General features: G+C 39.8%; 1 protein-coding gene across 2 annotated transcripts; it reads right to left on the bottom strand.

The window, feature by feature from the left end:
* Nucleotides 1–19: 19 nt before the first annotated feature.
* LOC131448186 (interferon alpha/beta receptor 2-like) lies at nucleotides 20–20237 on the bottom strand. Of its 2 annotated transcripts, none has more exons than XM_058620397.1 (8): nucleotides 20126–20237; nucleotides 16592–16773; nucleotides 15632–15761; nucleotides 14674–14849; nucleotides 14057–14205; nucleotides 9509–9668; nucleotides 9285–9400; nucleotides 20–788 (listed from the first exon to the last, which is right to left on the bottom strand). In XM_058620397.1, the coding sequence occupies exons 2-8, from the start codon at nucleotides 16638–16640 to the stop codon at nucleotides 129–131; spliced, it is 1440 nt and encodes a 479-aa protein (XP_058476380.1). In that variant the 5' UTR covers nucleotides 16641–16773; nucleotides 20126–20237; the 3' UTR covers nucleotides 20–128. The 2 variants fall into 2 exon arrangements, with proteins under 2 accessions (XP_058476380.1, XP_058476368.1); XM_058620385.1 differs by having other exon boundaries at nucleotides 16592–16757.
* Between the last annotated feature and the right edge of the window lie 3 nt (nucleotides 20238–20240).

The raw sequence follows: 20240 nt of genomic DNA, 5'->3' as shown, positions 1-20240 counted from the left end.
AAATTGTTCAGTCTTGCACTGACACTTACAACAGTATATAAAAACATTGGCGCTCAGTTTCTAGACTCGTTACACTAATACTGGTCGTTGTCTAGAAAACACATTATCATAAAAAAAGGCCCATATTCCTATAATACATTTTTTAAAACATATGTACATGGACGACCCATGTATCCAGACTCCTCCTCTTCCTCATCAGCAGAGAGGGAAACTGATTCTACAGCAACTTCCTTGGAGTCCAAAGTTTGCGAGGGTTGATTTGGAGTGGGGGTGAACTCCTCCTCTGCAGAGTGACACTCAATGTCTGTCAGGTGAAGAGGAGGCTCCGCCTCTTCCTCTTCATGAATGGCAAAGGTTAGCGTGAGCAGGTTAACATCCTGACTGTCCACCTCCATCTCCTGCTTATCCGACACAATTAATGCTATTGTCACACTGTCATTGTGTGTGTGACTGTTCATTGTCTGTTTCACTCCCCCACTGGACTGTAGACTGAAGTCTGGGCTTTGGTTGGAGGAGATTTTAAGCTGTGGGTCAGGCTCTGAGGGAAAAGGAGCCGACAGAGAGGATGAAGATGAAGAGGAGGATACGAGGTTAGTCTCTGCCTGCAGTTTATAATCTCTGGCCCCGTCACTGTCGTCTGTTTCACTTTCAGTCTCACTCTCATCCGGACAGGGATTGCTCCTCTTTTCACCTGCAGAGGGCAGCGTTGGCTTAACACTCAACAGGGACAGCAGGGACACGCTCCACGGCAGGACGACCAGAGTCTCCTCTGAGTGAAGGATGGATGACTGAGATGCAGAGAAGAAAAGAGAAGGAAGAGAGCAGTCAGTCAAACTGCAGAAACATACACATGCTTCACCTGATTAATGCTCGATTTTGAAAATCATCAGTTTAATCACATAAATCCAACTCCTCAAATGTCAGATGTTGCTTCTTTTCTCTAGTTCATGTAGTATTCCACATTATATATACTTTTGGTTTTGATACCATTTAAATGCAATTAAAGGACACTTTAATGCCTGTGTGCATTTTTTAACTAACCTTTCAACTGTTGAATTCTATACTTTAAATGGCTCATTGTATGTAACGTGTCTAAAATGAAATTAATGGTTTGATCCATACAATGTCAACTGCATGGATAACTGTCCAAACTTCAAATAGCTCACTGAAAAGCCACACGTAAAGGCAGCAAAATTGGACATTTGGTTTGCTTGTCAAAAAAAAGGCATCCAATCACAATGTAGAGGTCAGAATTCATTGAGGAAAATGTAACCAACACCATATCATACTAATTTGTAGTCCTTGTCTTCGGATACACATGACACATGAAGGCAGGAACTAAAGCCAGGAAGACACACAAAGTAGCCTGCCCCCCCACCACAATAACACAGGAAGTGGCATAAATGACCTAAAAAAGTACAGATTCCAATGTTTATGAAAACTAAACAGAAAATCCAAACCGTCGACATCAAACATCACTAAAATGTCCATATGAACATTTGCAAAGAAGGAAGCAGCTCAGTCTTAACTGTGTTTAGAAGTCTCATGTTTTTAGAAATCAAGAAAATCAGCTGTAAATTACAACAGTTTTGCATCTGTTGGGTGTGAAGCCTGTCAGAGATTTTTCATCAGCAGCAGCAATGTTATCAGTCAGTTTCTGATGGTACAGGACAGAAAACCTCCATCTCAAAAGCTAGAAACAGAAAATGTGTGGCAAGTTTCATTTAATAGTTTATGTCACATGACAGTTATTTACGGTGATTTAGTGAATTATCAAGTAATCAACACTGACATTTTTGAGCAATACAGACAGAGTATTAGGGCCATAGTGAGGTCATAAGGTCATAATGTCACAAGAAAAAGTCGTAATATTATAAGAATATCATCAGCATCAGTATTAGGGCTTTGAAAAGATTGTGACACTGAGTCCCTTCCAAAGAAAGAATCACACAGATTTGGAGGCAATCCTCTCTTTCTTGGCAGGAGGAAATGGCTGCAAAGCTGCTGCTGATTACATCAGCTCGCTGTTTAAAGAGCTTTTTTTAGTTGTATTGTTTATCAGGAAACAGTTTGCGTCCTCTGAAAAGTCCGCACAATTTCCACTGTACTGTCTGAACACTGGAAATGTAACTGAATCATATTAAAACTGTCAGGAGCTCAACCACATTTGGAAAACAAGAAAAATCTATCTGATATTTACTTAACTGCACACATACAAGACCTGTATATGAGGGGAAAACCCCTCTATATCTGACTGTCTATCTGTCTCACCACCTTTCAAATAAATGTGGAACATGAAACTGCGTACTATTCATCACATGGCATATTCAAATCCCCCTAAAATGAGACAAACACCACATATAATAATAAAAGGTCAACTGTATGTGACGCCCACATCCAAAACTCTTCTATACAACAGTGAAAGAAAGAAAATACGAATAGGTTCCATGGGTGAGTGCCAACTGAATTATGGTCTCATCTAAAATTCATGTAATCAATCATCTCTGTACTAAAATGGTGCCACAGTTATCCAGTACTAACGACATGAATTATAATTAACCTTATTTACTTTCTATGACCCCCTTGTATGACATTTTTTTATTTGTTAGTTTTCATTTATATTTTTTATTCTGTGTTTGATTTTGGTGTTAGTTTTTCACTTGCTTCAGTTTTATTTAGCCGGTCTTTGCACACTGGACAAAAAGTGCAGATAGTTTGGATGTGAATTACGATGCACCCTCCCGTAGTTTTTTCTTGTTTTGGGAAACAAACACAAACAAGCGTTCCGCCTTGGACTTTATGTCATTGACAATACTCGTTCTGATTAGTTATGTCGACTGTACATTATCTACAATACTCGTTCTGTGATTTTGTCAGAAAAGGAAACTCAAGAAAAGCTACCACAATCCAAAGATAAGTGAGAAGTAAGAATCGTAACATACCGAAGAAAAGAAACTTGCACAGTTGAACAGGAAGCAACACCAGGTAAGACACACAACCACAGAAACCGCCTGCCATTTGTTTGTGTGCAAGGGGGGCAGTCAACTATATGATAGGCAACTATTAACAAATAAGTAACTAATTGTCAACTAATCTATGATTTGATGTTTACTTAACAATAAATGCACTGGCAACAAATCAACTAAGAATTTATCATACTTGCAATCTCTCTCTCTGTATTTAAAGTTAGACATAAAACTTTCCTTTTTGGTAAAGCTTATAGTTAAAGCTGGCTCAGGGAAACCTGGACCTTCTCTTAGTTATGCTGCTATAGACCTAGACCGCTGGGGGAATTCTTTGAGTCTGGTTCTATCAGAGAGTTTTTTCTCTCCACTGCTTCCTAGTGCTTGCTCATTGTGTGAACTGTTGGGTTTCTCTGCTCTCCCTGCAGTTGTCTATGTACAGTGCACAGTGTATGTGTGGCCCAACGATGGACTGGCAACCTGTCCAGGGTGTATCCCGCCTACGCCCTATCAAGCTGAGATTGGCACAGCACCCCCCACGACCGCCCTGTGGCGGATCAAGCGGTAGAACATGGATGGATAGATGATTATCTGTTGATATGATACTGAATACTTGTTGATCACTTATAAAGTCAAGTAAAACAAAGTGTTGCAAAACAAAAAAAGTAATTTATGATTTACCCTAATTTATGTGCCCTAATTTTCAGTATGAGAGTGTACATTTTGTTGCTCAACACTCAAGTTTCAGTTCTCTGTTCTTTGTTCTGCTTTCATTTCATTGTCATCGCACATGGTGGTGGTTGATCTGTGTCCTCCGCCAATCTCAGCTGACATAGGGCGACAGGCGGGGTACACCCTGGACAGTTCGCCAGTCCATCGTTTCCATTTTTATAAAAATATTACGACAAAGCAGGTTTTAGTTATTTATTCGTTGTTTATTTTCAAACTTATTGTAGATTATAACTATAAGTTAGCTTTATTGGTAAAGGCATTATTGGAGTAACACCACTGCGCATTCTCTATGGAAGTCAGAAACTTTTTTCCTACTTGTATGCAACTCCATAGGAATGAGGGGCGGTGCTCTATCCAGTTCTTATAATACATCCATGGGCTAGCAGGACATTGATTTTTAGTGGTTATAAATAAAGTTTAGTTTGATAGAGTATCTAAACCAATGTAGAAGTGAATAGCGCCACCCAGTGTATAGGAATGTGTCCACTAGCTCTGCATCAATCCATTATCTAGAATCGATTTGCCTTGACTTGATGTGCAGGGTAACCAATCAGGTGACAGAAATCCGCCAAGTGACTTTGATGGCCGAGTTTGACAGATAAAATAAACTCATGATGCACTGTAACACAGGACCATGAAATAATTAATTAAATAGTGAAGTAATTATATATGTTTTTTACATAAAAGGATTGTTTTTTTTAAATAATGACACATTTAATAACACATGTATGCATTTAATTCCAATTTTAATTAATTAATGACCCATTTAAGTAATTATTTAATGGTGTATTTATTTATTTACTTTTTGCACTTTCAGTCCTCCATAGACAGAATAGATGATACAAATTTTACTTATCTGAATCATGACTCCACTAGTATACTAGCAAATGCAGGCAAAGGCAGGGATTTATGAACAGATAGCTAATATTTTAATTAACTAATCACTACTATTAACTCATGTTTGTATAATTTAATTGATTTATCATGGGTTCCTACTAGCATAACAAACCTGAGTTGAAGGGGGACACGGTACACTATGAGCTATGCTGTTGAACACCATGCATTTTTCCATCTGAATGTGATGCACTAAACTGCATGGTGGTCAGATCTCTGACACAGGTTCTAAAATTTCATATAAATGTCTCTGTAAAAAAAACCAATGCAGCTTAGCAAGATGGGTTTAGTGAGTCAGAGGTCATTAGAGCAGTGCTCAAGATCACAAAGCCTGGTACATTTAGGGAAATGCTCACTAAACATGATAATCCTACTGTTAAAGTGGCAGTTTGGAACTTTTATTAAAAAACTAAAATGACAAGTTTGCCAAAACTGCCACTACACAGTGAAAGTACTTCATAAAATAGCTAGTCTGTGATATAAAATATCTGCCTGTCAGTGAAACACCGGGGGGATGTCGCTTCAAATGCGTGGCCATGCTTGATGTGTTTCCACTGTCATATGGCTTTCTTGCGCCACAGTGCCTACGCACCATCACGGTTTTATCCACTAACCTCTTTCCTTCATCGATATATATGATAGGGAAGCCAAAATGCTCCCATACAGGGGAATTAAATGCCGCGGGGCGTTCAAGCTCCTCCGCCATGACCACACTGTGTGTGGACTTAACATGCGCATTTTTTTTTTTTTTCATAAATCAATCCGCGGATCACGTGTGTGCCGAACCGAAGATATTGATCCGAAAGGATCAAGGATCAATGATGATCCGTTGCACCACTAATTTCCACTACAAAAAAAGTACTTACTTAACATGGGCGGAGTCATCACTGCACGGCTGCGTGAAACTGCGGTTACTTTGTTTTATACGCGCACACACACGCACACACACACACACACGAGTGACTAGTGACTTAACAGCAGACTCCTGGTAGTTGTTGGAGATTAACCCACGCTTTTAGGATTGTTAAGTAGTTTTAACTGATCTACAGTTCGGCTTGATTTCTGTCCACACGTCTCCGGAGTACAGCCTCCTACTCCACAGAAGACTAGAGCGGCAGCGGTCTGTGATGCCGCTCGCGATTGCCGGCGCTGTCCCTAAATACACCAGACTTGTCTGTTAAATATAGAGATATCCCTGGTAGTTGTTGGAGATTAACCTACGTTTTTAGGATTGTTAAGTAGTTTTAAGTGATCTACTGGATCACGTTCCTGATAGAAGTCAGTGCAGCATTCGATGATATACTTCATGGTGAGCCGCACAAGGGAGGTGCTGCAATACCGAGAGTCCTCTAACCACATGGTCTCTCAGGCCGGGAACGTAGTCTGAACAGGTCGGAAGTGGAGAGCAACTGAACAACTACCAGGGAAACCTCTATATTTAACCGGAGTCTTTTAAAGTGGAGTGGTGTATTTAGGGACAGCGCCAGTGATCATGAGCGGCATCACAGACTGCTGCCACGCCATATGATGTCCTACCAAGCCCATCCAACTTGTTCTGTTGGGAGAAGGTGGACTCACCAGTCTGCCAGAAGAGAGAGACTCTGGAGCATATTTTGAGCTGCGGATGTGTCCAGGTTGCATCTTAGTTGATGTATGTCACAAGGAAGGAGTTCAACAATGTCAGCTGGTTGACCAAAGGCAAGGTCCTGGAGCTTTTTTGGGCCATTAGGCATGAACTACAAGTGTTTCTGTTAGAGTAAAAGAGTGTAAAAGCAAAAGAGTCATTTGAGTCATTGAGCTAACTTTATCTTTTAACATACTGTTGGATTTTTGTTATAATGAAATTAAATGCTTATAATTTGTATTAGACTGAAGAGTTTGAGGGTTTCCATAACCATCCTGATGTTTGCTAGTAAGCATATCAGTCCTGTGGTGTATGAGGCTCGAACCACAGACGACCAAAAAGAAGGTCTGATGGATGGATTTGAAGGTTATAGTGTCTTAATATATATATACACATAATAATACATAATAATGCAAGTAGAAAGGGCTCACTGTATAAAACTGTATTCTAAACCAATGTAAATACAAAACGATAATATGCATAAATAACACAACTGGTAAACTAGTTGACTGTTTCAGCAGTTGATAGCATTTCCTCTCCACCAATGTATTCATCTCCTTGCACCTGTGTCAAATGCACCATGGCAGTACGCCCCGAGGCATAATTGGGGGAATCAGGTAAATGGTGGATCACATCATATCAAACTGGGGTTCCACAGAAACAAAACAGTAACCCAAAAACTCATATATTGAAATAAGTATTTCTTTATAAGCAATGGCAATTGGCTCACTTGACTTTTTTGTTCCATAACCCTCACAATCCTTTTAGAAGTTTAAAATGACTGTCTTACTGCGTCCAACCTCAGCAGCAATGGCACACTGCGAGAGGCCTTGCTGATGCAGCTCAACAATCCGACCGCATTCAAAGAGAGAAAACTTTTTTGCCTTTGCCATCAGGAGGTCATGACAGCGTGGATACCTGACAGAAAATGGCACTGAATCCACATTTTTGCGAAGATTTAGGCTTTTAAAGACTGTGGTCTTAAACTGTTGATCAGCTGATGAACAGCCTATTTCAGTTTAATGGTTGTTTGCAATAAATTACTTACTCAAATGTTTTATTTGTCTCACTCACAATTCTTCTTTTTGCAATTTTTCAAATGGTCTTAAAACTTTGATCTGTATGGGCTGAAATATGTGCCACCAGAGACTGAATCATTTAAATTTGAATTTGAATGGCTGAACTTGAATAATTGCATTAAAAAAATAATTTGAATCACATTATTTGAATTTGTATTGTTTAATTTGAATCGTTGTATTGGAAAAATTCTATACATTTTCACATTCAGCTGTCACAATTCAAATTCAGTTCTCAGAATTCAACAGACATCCAGGTACTAGTAAAGGAAGAGCAATCGAGTACAGATACACAGGTCTCCTCTTTGGCCAATCAGCTCCTACGTTTTTGAGCACGTAACTTATGTTTCCACTAACCTCGCCTCGCCACTGCACGGTCAAGTTGCATGGGTTAATCTCCAACAATTACCAGGAAAATGTCTAAAATGTCAATATTTAACAGAGGATTCTGGTGTATTTAGCGACAGCACCTCTGATCGCGAGTGGCAACTGGCATCACAAACCCTACCACTCTCCAGCTCTACTGCTGACTGTGTCAGACTGTACTCCGGAGACGTCTGACACAAGAATCAAGCCGAACAGTGCCAAACTGTATATCAGTTAAAAAAGAATTAACAATCCTAGACTGCAACATAAATGGAACAGACTCAGGCTAGAGGTGGGAATCCTGTATTGGCAGACAGGACAAAACCAACAGCTGGTACTCCCAAAGGCGCTAAAGATAAGTGTCCTCACATACCTGCATGATTACATGGGGCATGTATCGTGTTGACAAAGTCATCCACTTTGCAAGGGAAATACTTTACTGGCCTTTTATCCAGCATGATATTGAAGACTACGACATTCACCAGTGCCCATGTATCAAGAAGAAATGCAATGCAGTCCACGAGAAGGCTCAATTACAAACTATTGGCCTTTTTGACCAGCAACTTAATCCCAGCAAAAGAAGCTATGAGTATGCCTTAGTCCTGGTAGACCACTTTACCCGCTTTGCACAAGCCAACCCAACATGAAATAAGTCTGGCAAAACAGCTGCCGAAAATATCTTTAATGACTTTACTCCACGATTCAAGTATCCTCAAAAGCTCCATCACTCATACCCATTCACACTCTGCCTGCACAGCCGTTGCCCAAGGACACATTGGCATGTAGACTAGCGGCGCTGGGAGTCAAACCCACAACCTTTGATTTGAAAGATGACTCGCTGTACCATCGAGCTACCATCGCCCCAAAAAAAGGAGGCAGAGTGGAGAGACCACAAAAACGTGGGCTTCTCGGATGCAGGAGGCATACTGGATTGCCTTAGAAAACAGCTACAACTTTGCTTGCTTGACTTACCCTGTGGTTAGTTCAATTCTAGATGCCAGGAGACATCTCTGAAAGAGACTGTACTGGAATTAGGAAAAAAAGTACATTTGTTATTTTATGAGAATTATGCTAACTAAATATAACCGTTCCACCACCACGCCTGTACAGTAGATGACACTATTGTGTTTCAGTGGGTTGCAGCTCAAGCTCTGTTCAGTATTAAACTGTGACAGTTGTAAACAAGAAATCATTCTTCTGTGTCTTGTCAACCACAGGTATATCAAACTTACTTTCGAAGTTAGTTTTGTGTCAAACAAACACAATCGTTTAACTGTTCAAACCCTAACACCCCTCCCCCCCCCCCAGAGCCCTGCATTTATGCCAGGATTTTATACTTAAAATCCAGGCTTGAACCTTGCCTCCCATGTTCATCTGAGATCAGAGCAGGCTTCACACACTGGCTTATAGTCACATAATTTACACATGTGACTTCAAATTATCTCTACAATTGCTGATCAGTCATGCATGGATCACAGCAGACTGACAAAATAGTTTTTTTCTTCCCAGCTTGAGTGTGACCTCACAGGGAAGGGAAATCAATAAGAAAACAACAACAAGAAAAACAAGAAAAAAAACAAGAAAAAAAAATACTAATTTCTACTAGTGTTCAAAGTGACTTTGACTTACCAGTACTAGTGGTAGAGGTCTCCTTCTCAGAATGATGAAACAAATGATCAGCAGCAGGACCACAATGATCACAATAAACATCAGGAAAACACAGAACACAGCTGAGAGCCACCGGTCTGCAAAGACAGAAAGGGGGTCACAAAAACAAGGAGACATTAATTGTTATGTGCACCATGATAATAATTGAAAACACCTTGTATAAATATGCACAGCCCGATTTATACCTGCACTGTGGTTGCCAGGTGTGGCAGCACAAACAGGCTGACTGTAGTTGAACTCCTTAGACTCCAGATTCAATGAGATGCGGACTGAGACACAGTACTCTCTACCAGGGGTCAGCTCCTGTAAAACCTGTCTTCTGAGAGACTGAATGTCTTTGAAGAACTGAATAAACAGAAATGACAGACCACAGTTCGATTGGATCAAAACTTAAAGGAAACAATGAGACAATGGTTGCAGTAGAGGGCTTTAAGTCCATAACAACAGCCCTAATATTTGTTTATGTCGCTCTGTTGAATGTGCCACAGTTTACTTGAGTGGTGAAAGCTAGGAATGGGAATCAGTATCAGTCAGTATCAGTATCGGTTCGATACTGGTCAAAATCACTGGATCGTATATCAAACAAATTAAAATGTAAAATCCAATACTTTCCAAAAATCCTATATATTTCATGCTTCACTATGTAAAAACTTAAATAAAAATCAGCAAACGTATTTAAGATGAGTCCATATTTGGGCTGTTTATTCTCAGCAAATGTGTTGTTCAAAGCTTCATAGTTCATAAATGTTCTAAAATCACTGTGTCAGACTGATATTGGTATACAGTGGAGTTTGTGATATCAGTATAGAACACAATAAATTAGTATTGTCCCCTCTCTAGTGAAAGCTATGTGAGCGCCTCGCCCTACCTCCTCTGGTCAGAGGGTTTTTGAAATCCACTCTGCCTATGATGAAGCTCTTCTGCAGGCCTTCCAGACAATTGCTTCAGAGGAACTCACTGCATACTCGTCAAAAGTTTACCGTCACAGATGATAACCAAAGCAAATAGATAATTGCAGCTGCACCAGACGCCCAGTGGGAAAGCTGCACCATCAGATAGGGTTGTGCTGATGGACACTGTCATCGTGACATCACGATGGAGAGCCACCATCGCGACACCACGCCCCCACCCTGTCAGACACAAACTAATACTAGTCTCTTCTAGTTAACCTAAAAACTTTGCAGGGATTGCTCTTTAAAATAAAATTGAGGATTTAACTAATGTATATGCATGCTATTTCAAATACTGTAGCCCAGGGGTTGGGAACTTATGGCTCGCAAGCCACATGTAGCTCTTTTGCTGACTGCGTAGGCTTTCTTGCGGTATAGAGATCTTCACAAATAGCCCAACTTCCTAAAGCTAGCCTACTACAATGAATTATTGTGTCAATTCATGGCACGGTGCCAAATGCATTTCTAAATTAGTCATATGACTTGATTTTATAGGGTAATTTAGCCTCAGTCGGATCCACAACTTCTCACGTTAATGGTCAACAGTGTACCCGACGCTTCATAACATTCGTACACGCGTTGGTCTCCAGCAGCTTCAGATCCGAACACCTGTTTTAGAGAATTTTGTGGGCTCACCACCCTCTTCAAATTCATAATCCATACACAAAGGTACGCCCTGAGTGAGTCCCACCTGTCATGAATCCCCGCTATTTCTTTTGGGGATCTGAAGATGGAAGTTGCTGATCTGACAGCATCCCCATCAGCTGGAGGGAATTGCACGTCAAGCTCAGCTTCAGAGTGTAGCCCAAATGAACCAAAGAAACCAAACATGTAGGCCTATGTGTTTTCATTTAAACAGGTTTTCATATTAATTACACAAGTGGCAATCAGAATATGACTATAATTACTATTAATCTTACCTATTTCGGCCATGCACGGTCATACTGACCATACATTCCATTCACACGCTTATTGTTATTGTTAAAGTCAGTAGTGGTATTTGTGTTGGCTAACTCCAAAATTAGCTATAATATATAGTTATTGATCAAAAATGTGGAACGTGACGGTGCCAGACTGGTCGGCTCTCTGGGGAAATCTATATGTGAGACCCCCTCCACGAAAGAGCAGGCGGGGATATTCAGCCCTTTTTTTCCCCCCAACCTATTGAAAAGCCCGGATGAGTAGGCCTAGGCTAATTAGTTAGGTTAGTAAAATTATAGTGCATAGTTATATAGTAAACTAAAGTTTTTAAGTAGAAAAAAATATTTATGTAAAGAGTAAAAAGTGCTTTGATATCAATGAAGATTTAAAAATAAATACAACTGTCAGATATATCCACCAGGTTAATTTTTATATTTTGTCTGATCAGGTGCTCTTATTTTGGAGAGCAGCCCATCCCAAAGAATGTCCTCTGTCTTGGTGGAAAATGAAAGAGGCAAGTATCCAAATCTTGCATCACTAACTAAATCATTTCCTGTTTATTCCTGCTACTGCACTTCCCCTCATGCTTGCACAGAAGATGATATTTTTAGGAACTTATTTGCACTTAAAATTGCACTTTAATTTTTTATTGTTAAATCAATTTCTTTATTTTTTTTTGATTTACATGTATAAATGTTACAAATATATTTGCTTAAGCAATTAAGCTTAAGTTTCCTATTTATCTGTCATAATTTTTTATCATTATGGGAAATTACACTGGACAACAGCGATTTTCTTAGGGTGCAGATTTGAGCAGGTGAGGTAAAACATCCAGTACAGGAGCCACACCCACATATATAATAATCATGACTAATTGAAGTCGAGTGATTCGACCCGCTGAAAAAAAGCAATATCGGCTAAAAAAAAACGGCAAAAAAAAATCGGCAGCATGTATCGGACATAGACTAAGGCTGATGTAAAAAAAAAATCGGAATCAGCATCATCCATAAAAACCCCATATCGGTCGACCACTAGTATTTAGTGACAACACTTGATCGGCGAGCGCCATCACAAACCCTGCCACTGTATTTCAGTCCAGTGACTGTACTGAACACATACTGACTTAGGACTCAAGTTATATTCTCCAGAGTATGTCACCGACGCATCCGGCAACGTTTTCGGCCGTGTAGCTTGTCTGAGCTTCAGTCGTGTGGAGAATTATATATGCCAGCTCCCATTCCTCATCTATGAAATGTGTCTATCGCTGATGGTCGCGTGGATAGGAACCGTGTACCTTGGCTCAAGCTCTTGGATAAAGTCTTTGAAACCGGACCCCTGCGAGATGTTAATCATGTCTTTACAAATAAAGCGTACCAGTTTTTCCGTAATAGTAGCATTCTGATTAGTTTGCCAGGGTGCAGTGTGTCAATGTCATTTTATTGTGAAAATCCCTCTTATTTTGAAGTTTTCTTGCACTTTACTTTTCCCCTCTGTGATAACCCCAACCTGTTTCACCTGTGTCTTGTTTGTCACAGCTGTTCGTACACTCCTTGATTCCTCAGTGTATTTAACCATTCAAACTCAACAATTTTATATTTAAATAAATTACACAGTTGGACTATGAACAAGGCTAAACAACTGAACTGAATATAGCCTCTAGACTAGTTCATTTTTCTGCTAACTTTCTGTGACACAATGTCCATAAATTCTGTGTGAGCAGTGTTGGGGGTAACGTGTTACTTTGTAAATCTGTAACGCAGTAATGTAACTACTAATGTAATTACTGTTGATAACGTCAGTAATCACATTACAATTACAAATCCAAAAATGAAAACCGAAAACACAAATCAAATGTAGACTTGACTCAAAGAAACGAAGAAGTAGAGGAAGGACGTGCCGTGGTACGTACGAACTGTGGTAAGGAGACCTTCGAAGACCGCTAGCTCCTTTAGCTTGCATTAGCTCGTACAGCCACAACCACACATTAACTACGGGACTCCGTCTGTGTTGAAGAACAGCACTTTTTTTTCCAGCAGTGCAGGGTGATGCACAGCCTCTCTTGTTATTATGCCACTCTCAATAACTTAAACACATGCAGGGTGACAGATTTCCGCTGCGGCTGGCCAAATGTAAACACACACATTACTTCCTGCTTCACTACGCACCTTCTATGACGTCACACACAACACACAGTACAGTACACTAACGTCTCATACCTACACCACACACACAGCTCCACACAAGTCACACACACCAGGCTTAGCCTGTAACATTTTATTTACAGAAGTTGATGAACAAAATTCATAATTGCACAAAATGTTTAGCCTTGTTCTTGTTTGTTCTGACACATTTTATGTGTGGCACGTTTTATTGAATTAAAGAGCATAAAAGAGATTGTGTGCCCTCTTGTCCTCTTTTTAGAATCAAGATTCATGCTGATTTAGCTCAGGTGATGTCAAGGAGTAATCCAAAAGTAATGTATCTAATAGTGTAGCTAATTACTTTAAGCAGCGAGTAACAAAGTAAGACATTACTTTTAAGTAAATAGTAATGTGTAATGGATTACTTTTTTAAGTAACTACCCCAACATTGAGTGTGACATTGTACAACACACTTCAGATCACAGAGGTCACAATTGGAATAGAACGCACTTTGAGTTAGCCTGCATACAGACAGAACTACACGTGTGGTTGTGGCTGAGGGTGTACACCACCTGAACTGATGCGATTTCTTTAGCAGCCAAACATTTCTTTTAATTTAAATTTTATTTTAACATTTGTGCCATCCAATTAATCTTAAAACTTTACAGGCATGAGGTCACAAATAAGTGGTGTGGTGTGTGGAAGAGTGTGTGTGTAGTACCGTAGCTCCATCGGCACCACTTCTCTGGATCTTGAGTTTGTAATGAAGAGTGCCATAGACCTCCCTTAGCTGTTCCATGGGAGGATTAAGATCCACACACAGGTCGCTGCCACAGGATGTAACACTTAGCAGTGGCATATCCAGCTGAGCTGGAGGACACAGAGCAGAGGAGAGGGTGAGAGGGATCATTAATATCACACAGACAGAATCACTTGAGTATTGCTTTGTCATTTACGAAGGTGAAAGGGCTGAGAATAAGGCAGGCGTGAACATGATGAGTATTAGCGATACAGTAGAAGTTCAACCTGCAATGGACAGAAAATGTGTCAACAAATGTGTTTGTTGTGGTTTTCTAGGAATGAAGGCTATCTAGGAATGGCGTCTAACAGATTTTGCTCAGGGGAGCTCTGTGGAGCAAGTTGTTTCAAATGGAACCAACAGTCTAAAGAAAGACAGCTGCTCTTCAGTGGCCGCCATGTTGGATGTAAACAAAAGCTGCAAGATGTCACCTCTCTGTGCTCATCGTGTAAAGCCTATGAATTTATTTGCCAGTGGTTTGCCTGTAATAGACATAGGTTAAAGTTTTAACAGCTTTAACATCATAATACACCACTTACCATCTGTGATGGGTTTAAATGCTGGGTGAGTCACTGGTTTTGATGTCTGTGCTTCTTTCCTGGCTACAACCCGAACAAAGTAGACTTCACTTGGGTCATGGAAAGCATCTGTGAGGTTGCAAACCAGTGGGTACTGGACACGTTTGCAGCCAGCCACTGGTGTCCAGGATGTTCCCCTTCAGGAGGGAAACAATAACATGGTTTATTAAATCCTCTAAACAGAGGATTTGATTAGGAAGTGGTGAAGTAAAAAAATATATACAGTATATTTTGTCATGCACGTATATTATACCAATTAATCTACAAACATATAATCCAGTAAAACTCAAAAAAAGGAATAAGTTATTTTAAAGAGGAACTAAAACCCTGCTCTGAAGCTGACTCCACCCAAAGCCTGATTTTAAAAATCTACAAAAAGTGGGCAGGGAGTTATTGGTGAGTGGAGGGGGGGGGGGGGGGGGGGGGGGGGCTGAGTGAGCACTGGCAATCATGGCAGCGGCAGCTTCCTGTGTGGTATTTCCAGTGGCAGCTAAGAGCTGCATTTAGCGTGAGACACACACATTTCAAAAAGTTTACACACTCACACGCCACACATGACAGCTACGAAATACGAAAATTCAAATATAATGGGAGGTGTTTATCCTGAGAAGGCAGTAAATACACCCATTTTTAAATTAAAAGTAATTTAAGAGTGGGACCTGGATCAGTGAATAATATTACTAGATAACCTTATACACCTGAAAAAAGTGGTCTAGGGGTTTAGTTACTCTTTAAGTACAACCAAACTGACAAAAACAAACAAAAACACTTCAGAAATGTTTTCACTTGTTTCAACCTGTCCAGAATCATTCTTTGGGGGTGTGTATTTACACAAATGCTGATTGAATGAGTCATCATGTTACCAAAGAGCCCTGTTAATCTTTATACAGGTTACAAAACAAACACATCTGAAACCCACTTTTCTGTGTTAATGGTGACATTGAAGTACACCCCACTGGGTGTTCCTGGTCCGGGCTGCCATTTCAACACATGAGTGAAGTGACTGGATGTCAGGGTGAGGTTCACAGGCTGGGGCAGTTCACTCATAGCTGGAACATATAGCAGAGAGTGAGTGTGTTGTTCTGGTCCTGAGAGGAACACTGACGAGCCACAATTTCAAATGAACTGGAAATATTTTACACTTCTCAGTGCTTCCAATTGGTAAAAAAAAAAAAATCAGTGGGAATGATTTCACAAATCATTAATATGCTTTAGCTCAGTTTGTACAATGCATAATTACATGATACTGATATGTCAAACCTGTTCTGTTCTGCTGGATCACTGTGAATTCAACCAACTAACTATCATTTTATTATATCAATCATACATCTATATCTATCACAATATAAACACAGGGCCTGACACTTACTTTTTAAATGTATACTTGTAGAGAATACTGAATATGTGCCATTAAATATATTTTGTAATGTATTCCATTAGATTACTCAATATGGGTAAAGTATTGATAATACTTGTATTACTTCCACATTGTATTACATAGGTCTGTTCATCGTTCAGTCATTCATCGTTCATTGCCATCGTAAACCAGTTGTTCTCTATTATTTTCCGTCATGCCCCCCCAGAGGACAGAAATGTTTTCACGCCCCCCCCTGAATTGAAATACTATTGAGAACCTGATCATTTTTGTTTATTTATCTGTATAAACCACTGTATGAGTTGTCCTGCCCTGCCTCTCACGTCCCCTAATCCTAATCGTAGGTTTTCGTATTCCCCAAATAAATGTTGATATCATTCTGTTCAAAAAATGTAATTCTTTAGGAGAGATTTAAACGATAAATGATTGAAAAAGAGCTTCCTAACAATAAAATGAGCTCTACAGTGCAAGTTTGTGTCAGGGTGTCATTAAGACTGTACTCACTTGTGAGGACCTGAGGCAGCCATGTGAGCATCCAGATAAGGGCAGTCATGACTGCCAAAGCATCAGAGGCCCCGATGACACACAGCCAGTTCCTGCTTGGGGATTCTGATGCTGCTTTCACTTTCCATATTAATCCAGTCCTCTCTTAAAGCTCTGCCACTTAAGCCTAGAAAAAATAGACTCTAGAAGTTACAAGATGGTGTTAGGGCTTCAAAAAATAATAAATCAGTTGATTACTAATGGATTACAAACTGAATCGTCAACTATTTTGATATTCGATTAAGTGATTTGATTTGAACAACTTCCATGATTTCATTTTCTTTAACATGTATATATTCTTGTTTGTGGTTATAACACTAAAGTTGTTATAACAAGATGGTTTTTTTTTTATCTTAAAGTCGGCTTAATTGATTGATTTTTGCAGGATGTTTACAAATGAAAGTGGAGAAGTTGTGTCTGCACGGAGGATCACAGCTGCAACAGGAGCTTTGTTCCTTTTTTTGTCACTTCAAAAAAGAAAAAAATAGCCTCACCATGGTCTGAATAGGTAAGAAAGATGTGTGAAATAAAACATGTCAAGATCAAAAAATGATTTTACCATTGGGAATCTATGTAGTATTTCTGAAACTAAAGTGGGAGCTAATAAAAACGCAACCCCAGGGGAAAAAATAAGAATTACTGTATGTATAATTACATAATTGTAGTTGATTTACTCTGCTTCTGGACAGTGGTTGGGGAAGCGCAGGGTCTGAGCATTTATTTACATTACATGTCATTTTAGCAGACACTTTTATCCAAAGCAACTTACAAGGGATTTGAGTACAACCTGCCAGGGGTGAAATTGAACTTGAGACCATGATGTCTCTGTACACGGGGTGCCGGTCTTTAACCACTGAGCTACCCCACCTGGGATTCTCTGAACCGTGGATCAAAGAAGGCCAACAGGCTCGGAACACAAAATATATTTACTAGAGATGGACCGAAAATTTGGCCACCGAAGCATTTTGGCCGAAAATGGCCAAAAAAGGCATCAATTATTTATTTAATTAATTAATTAATTAATTAATTGAAGATCATTTGAGCCACTCAAGCAAGTTAAACTGATAAAAAAATGATAATACAAGAGAAACAACAAATTTTCACAACCCAAAACAATAATAAAGTCTGTTGGACTTGGCAGACGTCACTCTCTCTCCCCAGATGAGGCTGAACATGCAGCTTTGAGGCACCCTGGTGGCTTGGGGGCCCTATGCATTTGCATAGTCCACATATAGCATGAAACAGCTATGGCCAGCATCCCCAATACAATTAATCAACATAAGGCATTGTCTAATCACTGTGGGGTCAGTAGGGAACCATATGTGACGTTTGTACGTCACTCAGGTGACATGCACGTGCTAGAAGCAGATCTCTTCGCTTGAAAGTATATGCCAGTATCAGCTAGCAGTAGCAGCTTATTGATCTGGTAAATTTGTTTTTAAAGGTCGTCAGACAGTGGTAGCCCCAACAGGTGGCTTTGGATGTCTAGCGCATCATTGACATGTTTGCTTCCAATCACAAAACAGATTGTACTTGTTGAGATTTAATTTTTGGTGAGATTTTTTACCTGCTTACTTTGTTATTGTGTTTTGTATAACCTGCTTCGTGCTCTCCCCCGCTGTGATTTTGGTTGCCTATTTGGCATATTTGATTGCTTGGTGATTCATGTTTTGTCTTATCCCGTTGTGGGGTAGATGTGTTTTAATGTGTGTGTGCAGTGTGTGTTTCTAGCAGTGGGGAGGGGTGTCATTGGATACGCATTGCTATTTACATTTGCATTTAGCAGACACTTTTATCCAAAGCAACTTAGAAAAGCTACTTAGAAGAAGCCTTGCAAAGAAATCCACTAGATAGGAACAGTGGACTGACAGAGGGTGAGAGTGCAGAAGTGGATCCAAATGAAGAAGGAGGGGGTAAGGTAAGTGCTAGGACAGAAGATGCCCTTGGAAGGGCTGGGTCTTCAAGAGCTCCTTGACGATAGACAGGGTGTTCTGGTAGTGCTTGGTAGGCCATCCACCAGCGTGGAACGACACATTCAAAGAGTCTGGATTGTCTTGTGTAGGGTGTTGGCACCGCCAGACGATAATCCTTTGATGAACGGAGTAGTTGAGGGGTAACATAAGCCTTTAGGAGAGCATTTAAGTAGGTGGGAGCAGACTCATGGACTACTTTGTAGGCTAGCATCAGTGATTTGAATTTGATGTGGGCAGCTAAGGGTAGCCAGTGGAACTCAATGAACCCAGGGGTGACATGTGCCCTTATAGGCTGATTGAAGACCAGATGCACCGCCATGTTCTGGACCATCTGTATACTATTTAAAAAACTAGTATACTATACTAGTTTTTACATGTATTTGGGCCACACCGCTGTATGGGTTAGGCCCCACTGTACTTTAACCAGAAAAACATATCTGGTCCCACAACTGTTGAAATGGCTAGCACAAATATCACCACAATTTCAAAGGTGAAAAAATGACGGCATCAGACTGATATTGGTATTAGATACGCTGTGACATCGGTATTGGACACGAAAACATGATATCGAGCCATCCCTATGAAAAACACTAGTTGACACTTTCTGACATTTTATGGATGAAATAATTACTTGAATATTTGTTAGTTGCAGCTGAGGTTGTTTTTTACTTGGACGAAGGTTTATATTCCCAAAAGGCACGTGATTTTATTTGTCATTGTTTTTTTTAACCGTGTTTCCTATTTTACTGTTTATATTTTGTGAGTGTGAAAGTGTCTTGAGACTGTTGAATGTGTTGTATGTTATTGTTGTATTTTTGAGAGTGTTGAATGTACTTTATTTTACTGTTGTACTGTCACCGATTGGGACATACAATATTCTATCTATCTATCTATCTATCTATCTATAATAAATCGATCTTTCATTACATTGTGTTATAGTCATCACCTATTTTGAAAATTCTAAAGGATAAAAAGATTTTAGCTTGTTAAATATGAATGTTTTCAATTTGCTGGAATAAACAAATAAATCATGATTGAAAATAATCATTATTCGCGGCCTATTTTCAACTGAAGTTATTTCCGGTGAGAAGTGAGCGAGCACTAATAAACTACTTTTTGTACTGTTTTTTATTTTACTGTTACATCATGTTTTTAAAGGCCCGCTCCAGATATATAACAGTTATTACAGGTATATAACAAATAACAGAACACACGCGTGATAAGCGTCACTGTCCGTTAACTTTTACAGCGTAAACGCTGGGTGCCCCAGTGGGCTGCTGATTGCCTTCACCTCGTTTCACTTATTCACGCTTTAACACAGTAACACTACTTTCACTATTAAACAACACAATGCTTAAGAAGAAAATCGCGCTGTGTCAAAAAACCGAATTGTCCTCTCTCGCTCTGGATACTAATCACTCTCAAGCTAGCATGCTAAACTGTCCATTCTCAACAAGTAGAGAAGTCAAAAGATAGACATTGTAACATGCAGTGTTTTTTTTTCATTTCAGATCATAAGTACCTGTCATGACAAGCGCTTCCATGAGTCTTTACTTCAGCTGCAGTCGACAGACTTCAGCCCAGTTCCACTCAGCGCTACCAGGCACAGCAAAAATCAACATCTACAACCACACTAA

Source organism: Solea solea, chromosome 2 (assembly GCF_958295425.1).
Source record: "Solea solea chromosome 2, fSolSol10.1, whole genome shotgun sequence".
In the NCBI taxonomy this organism is placed as follows: Eukaryota; Metazoa; Chordata; class Actinopteri; order Pleuronectiformes; family Soleidae; genus Solea; species Solea solea.
This window is presented reverse-complemented; position numbering and strand designations above follow the sequence as displayed.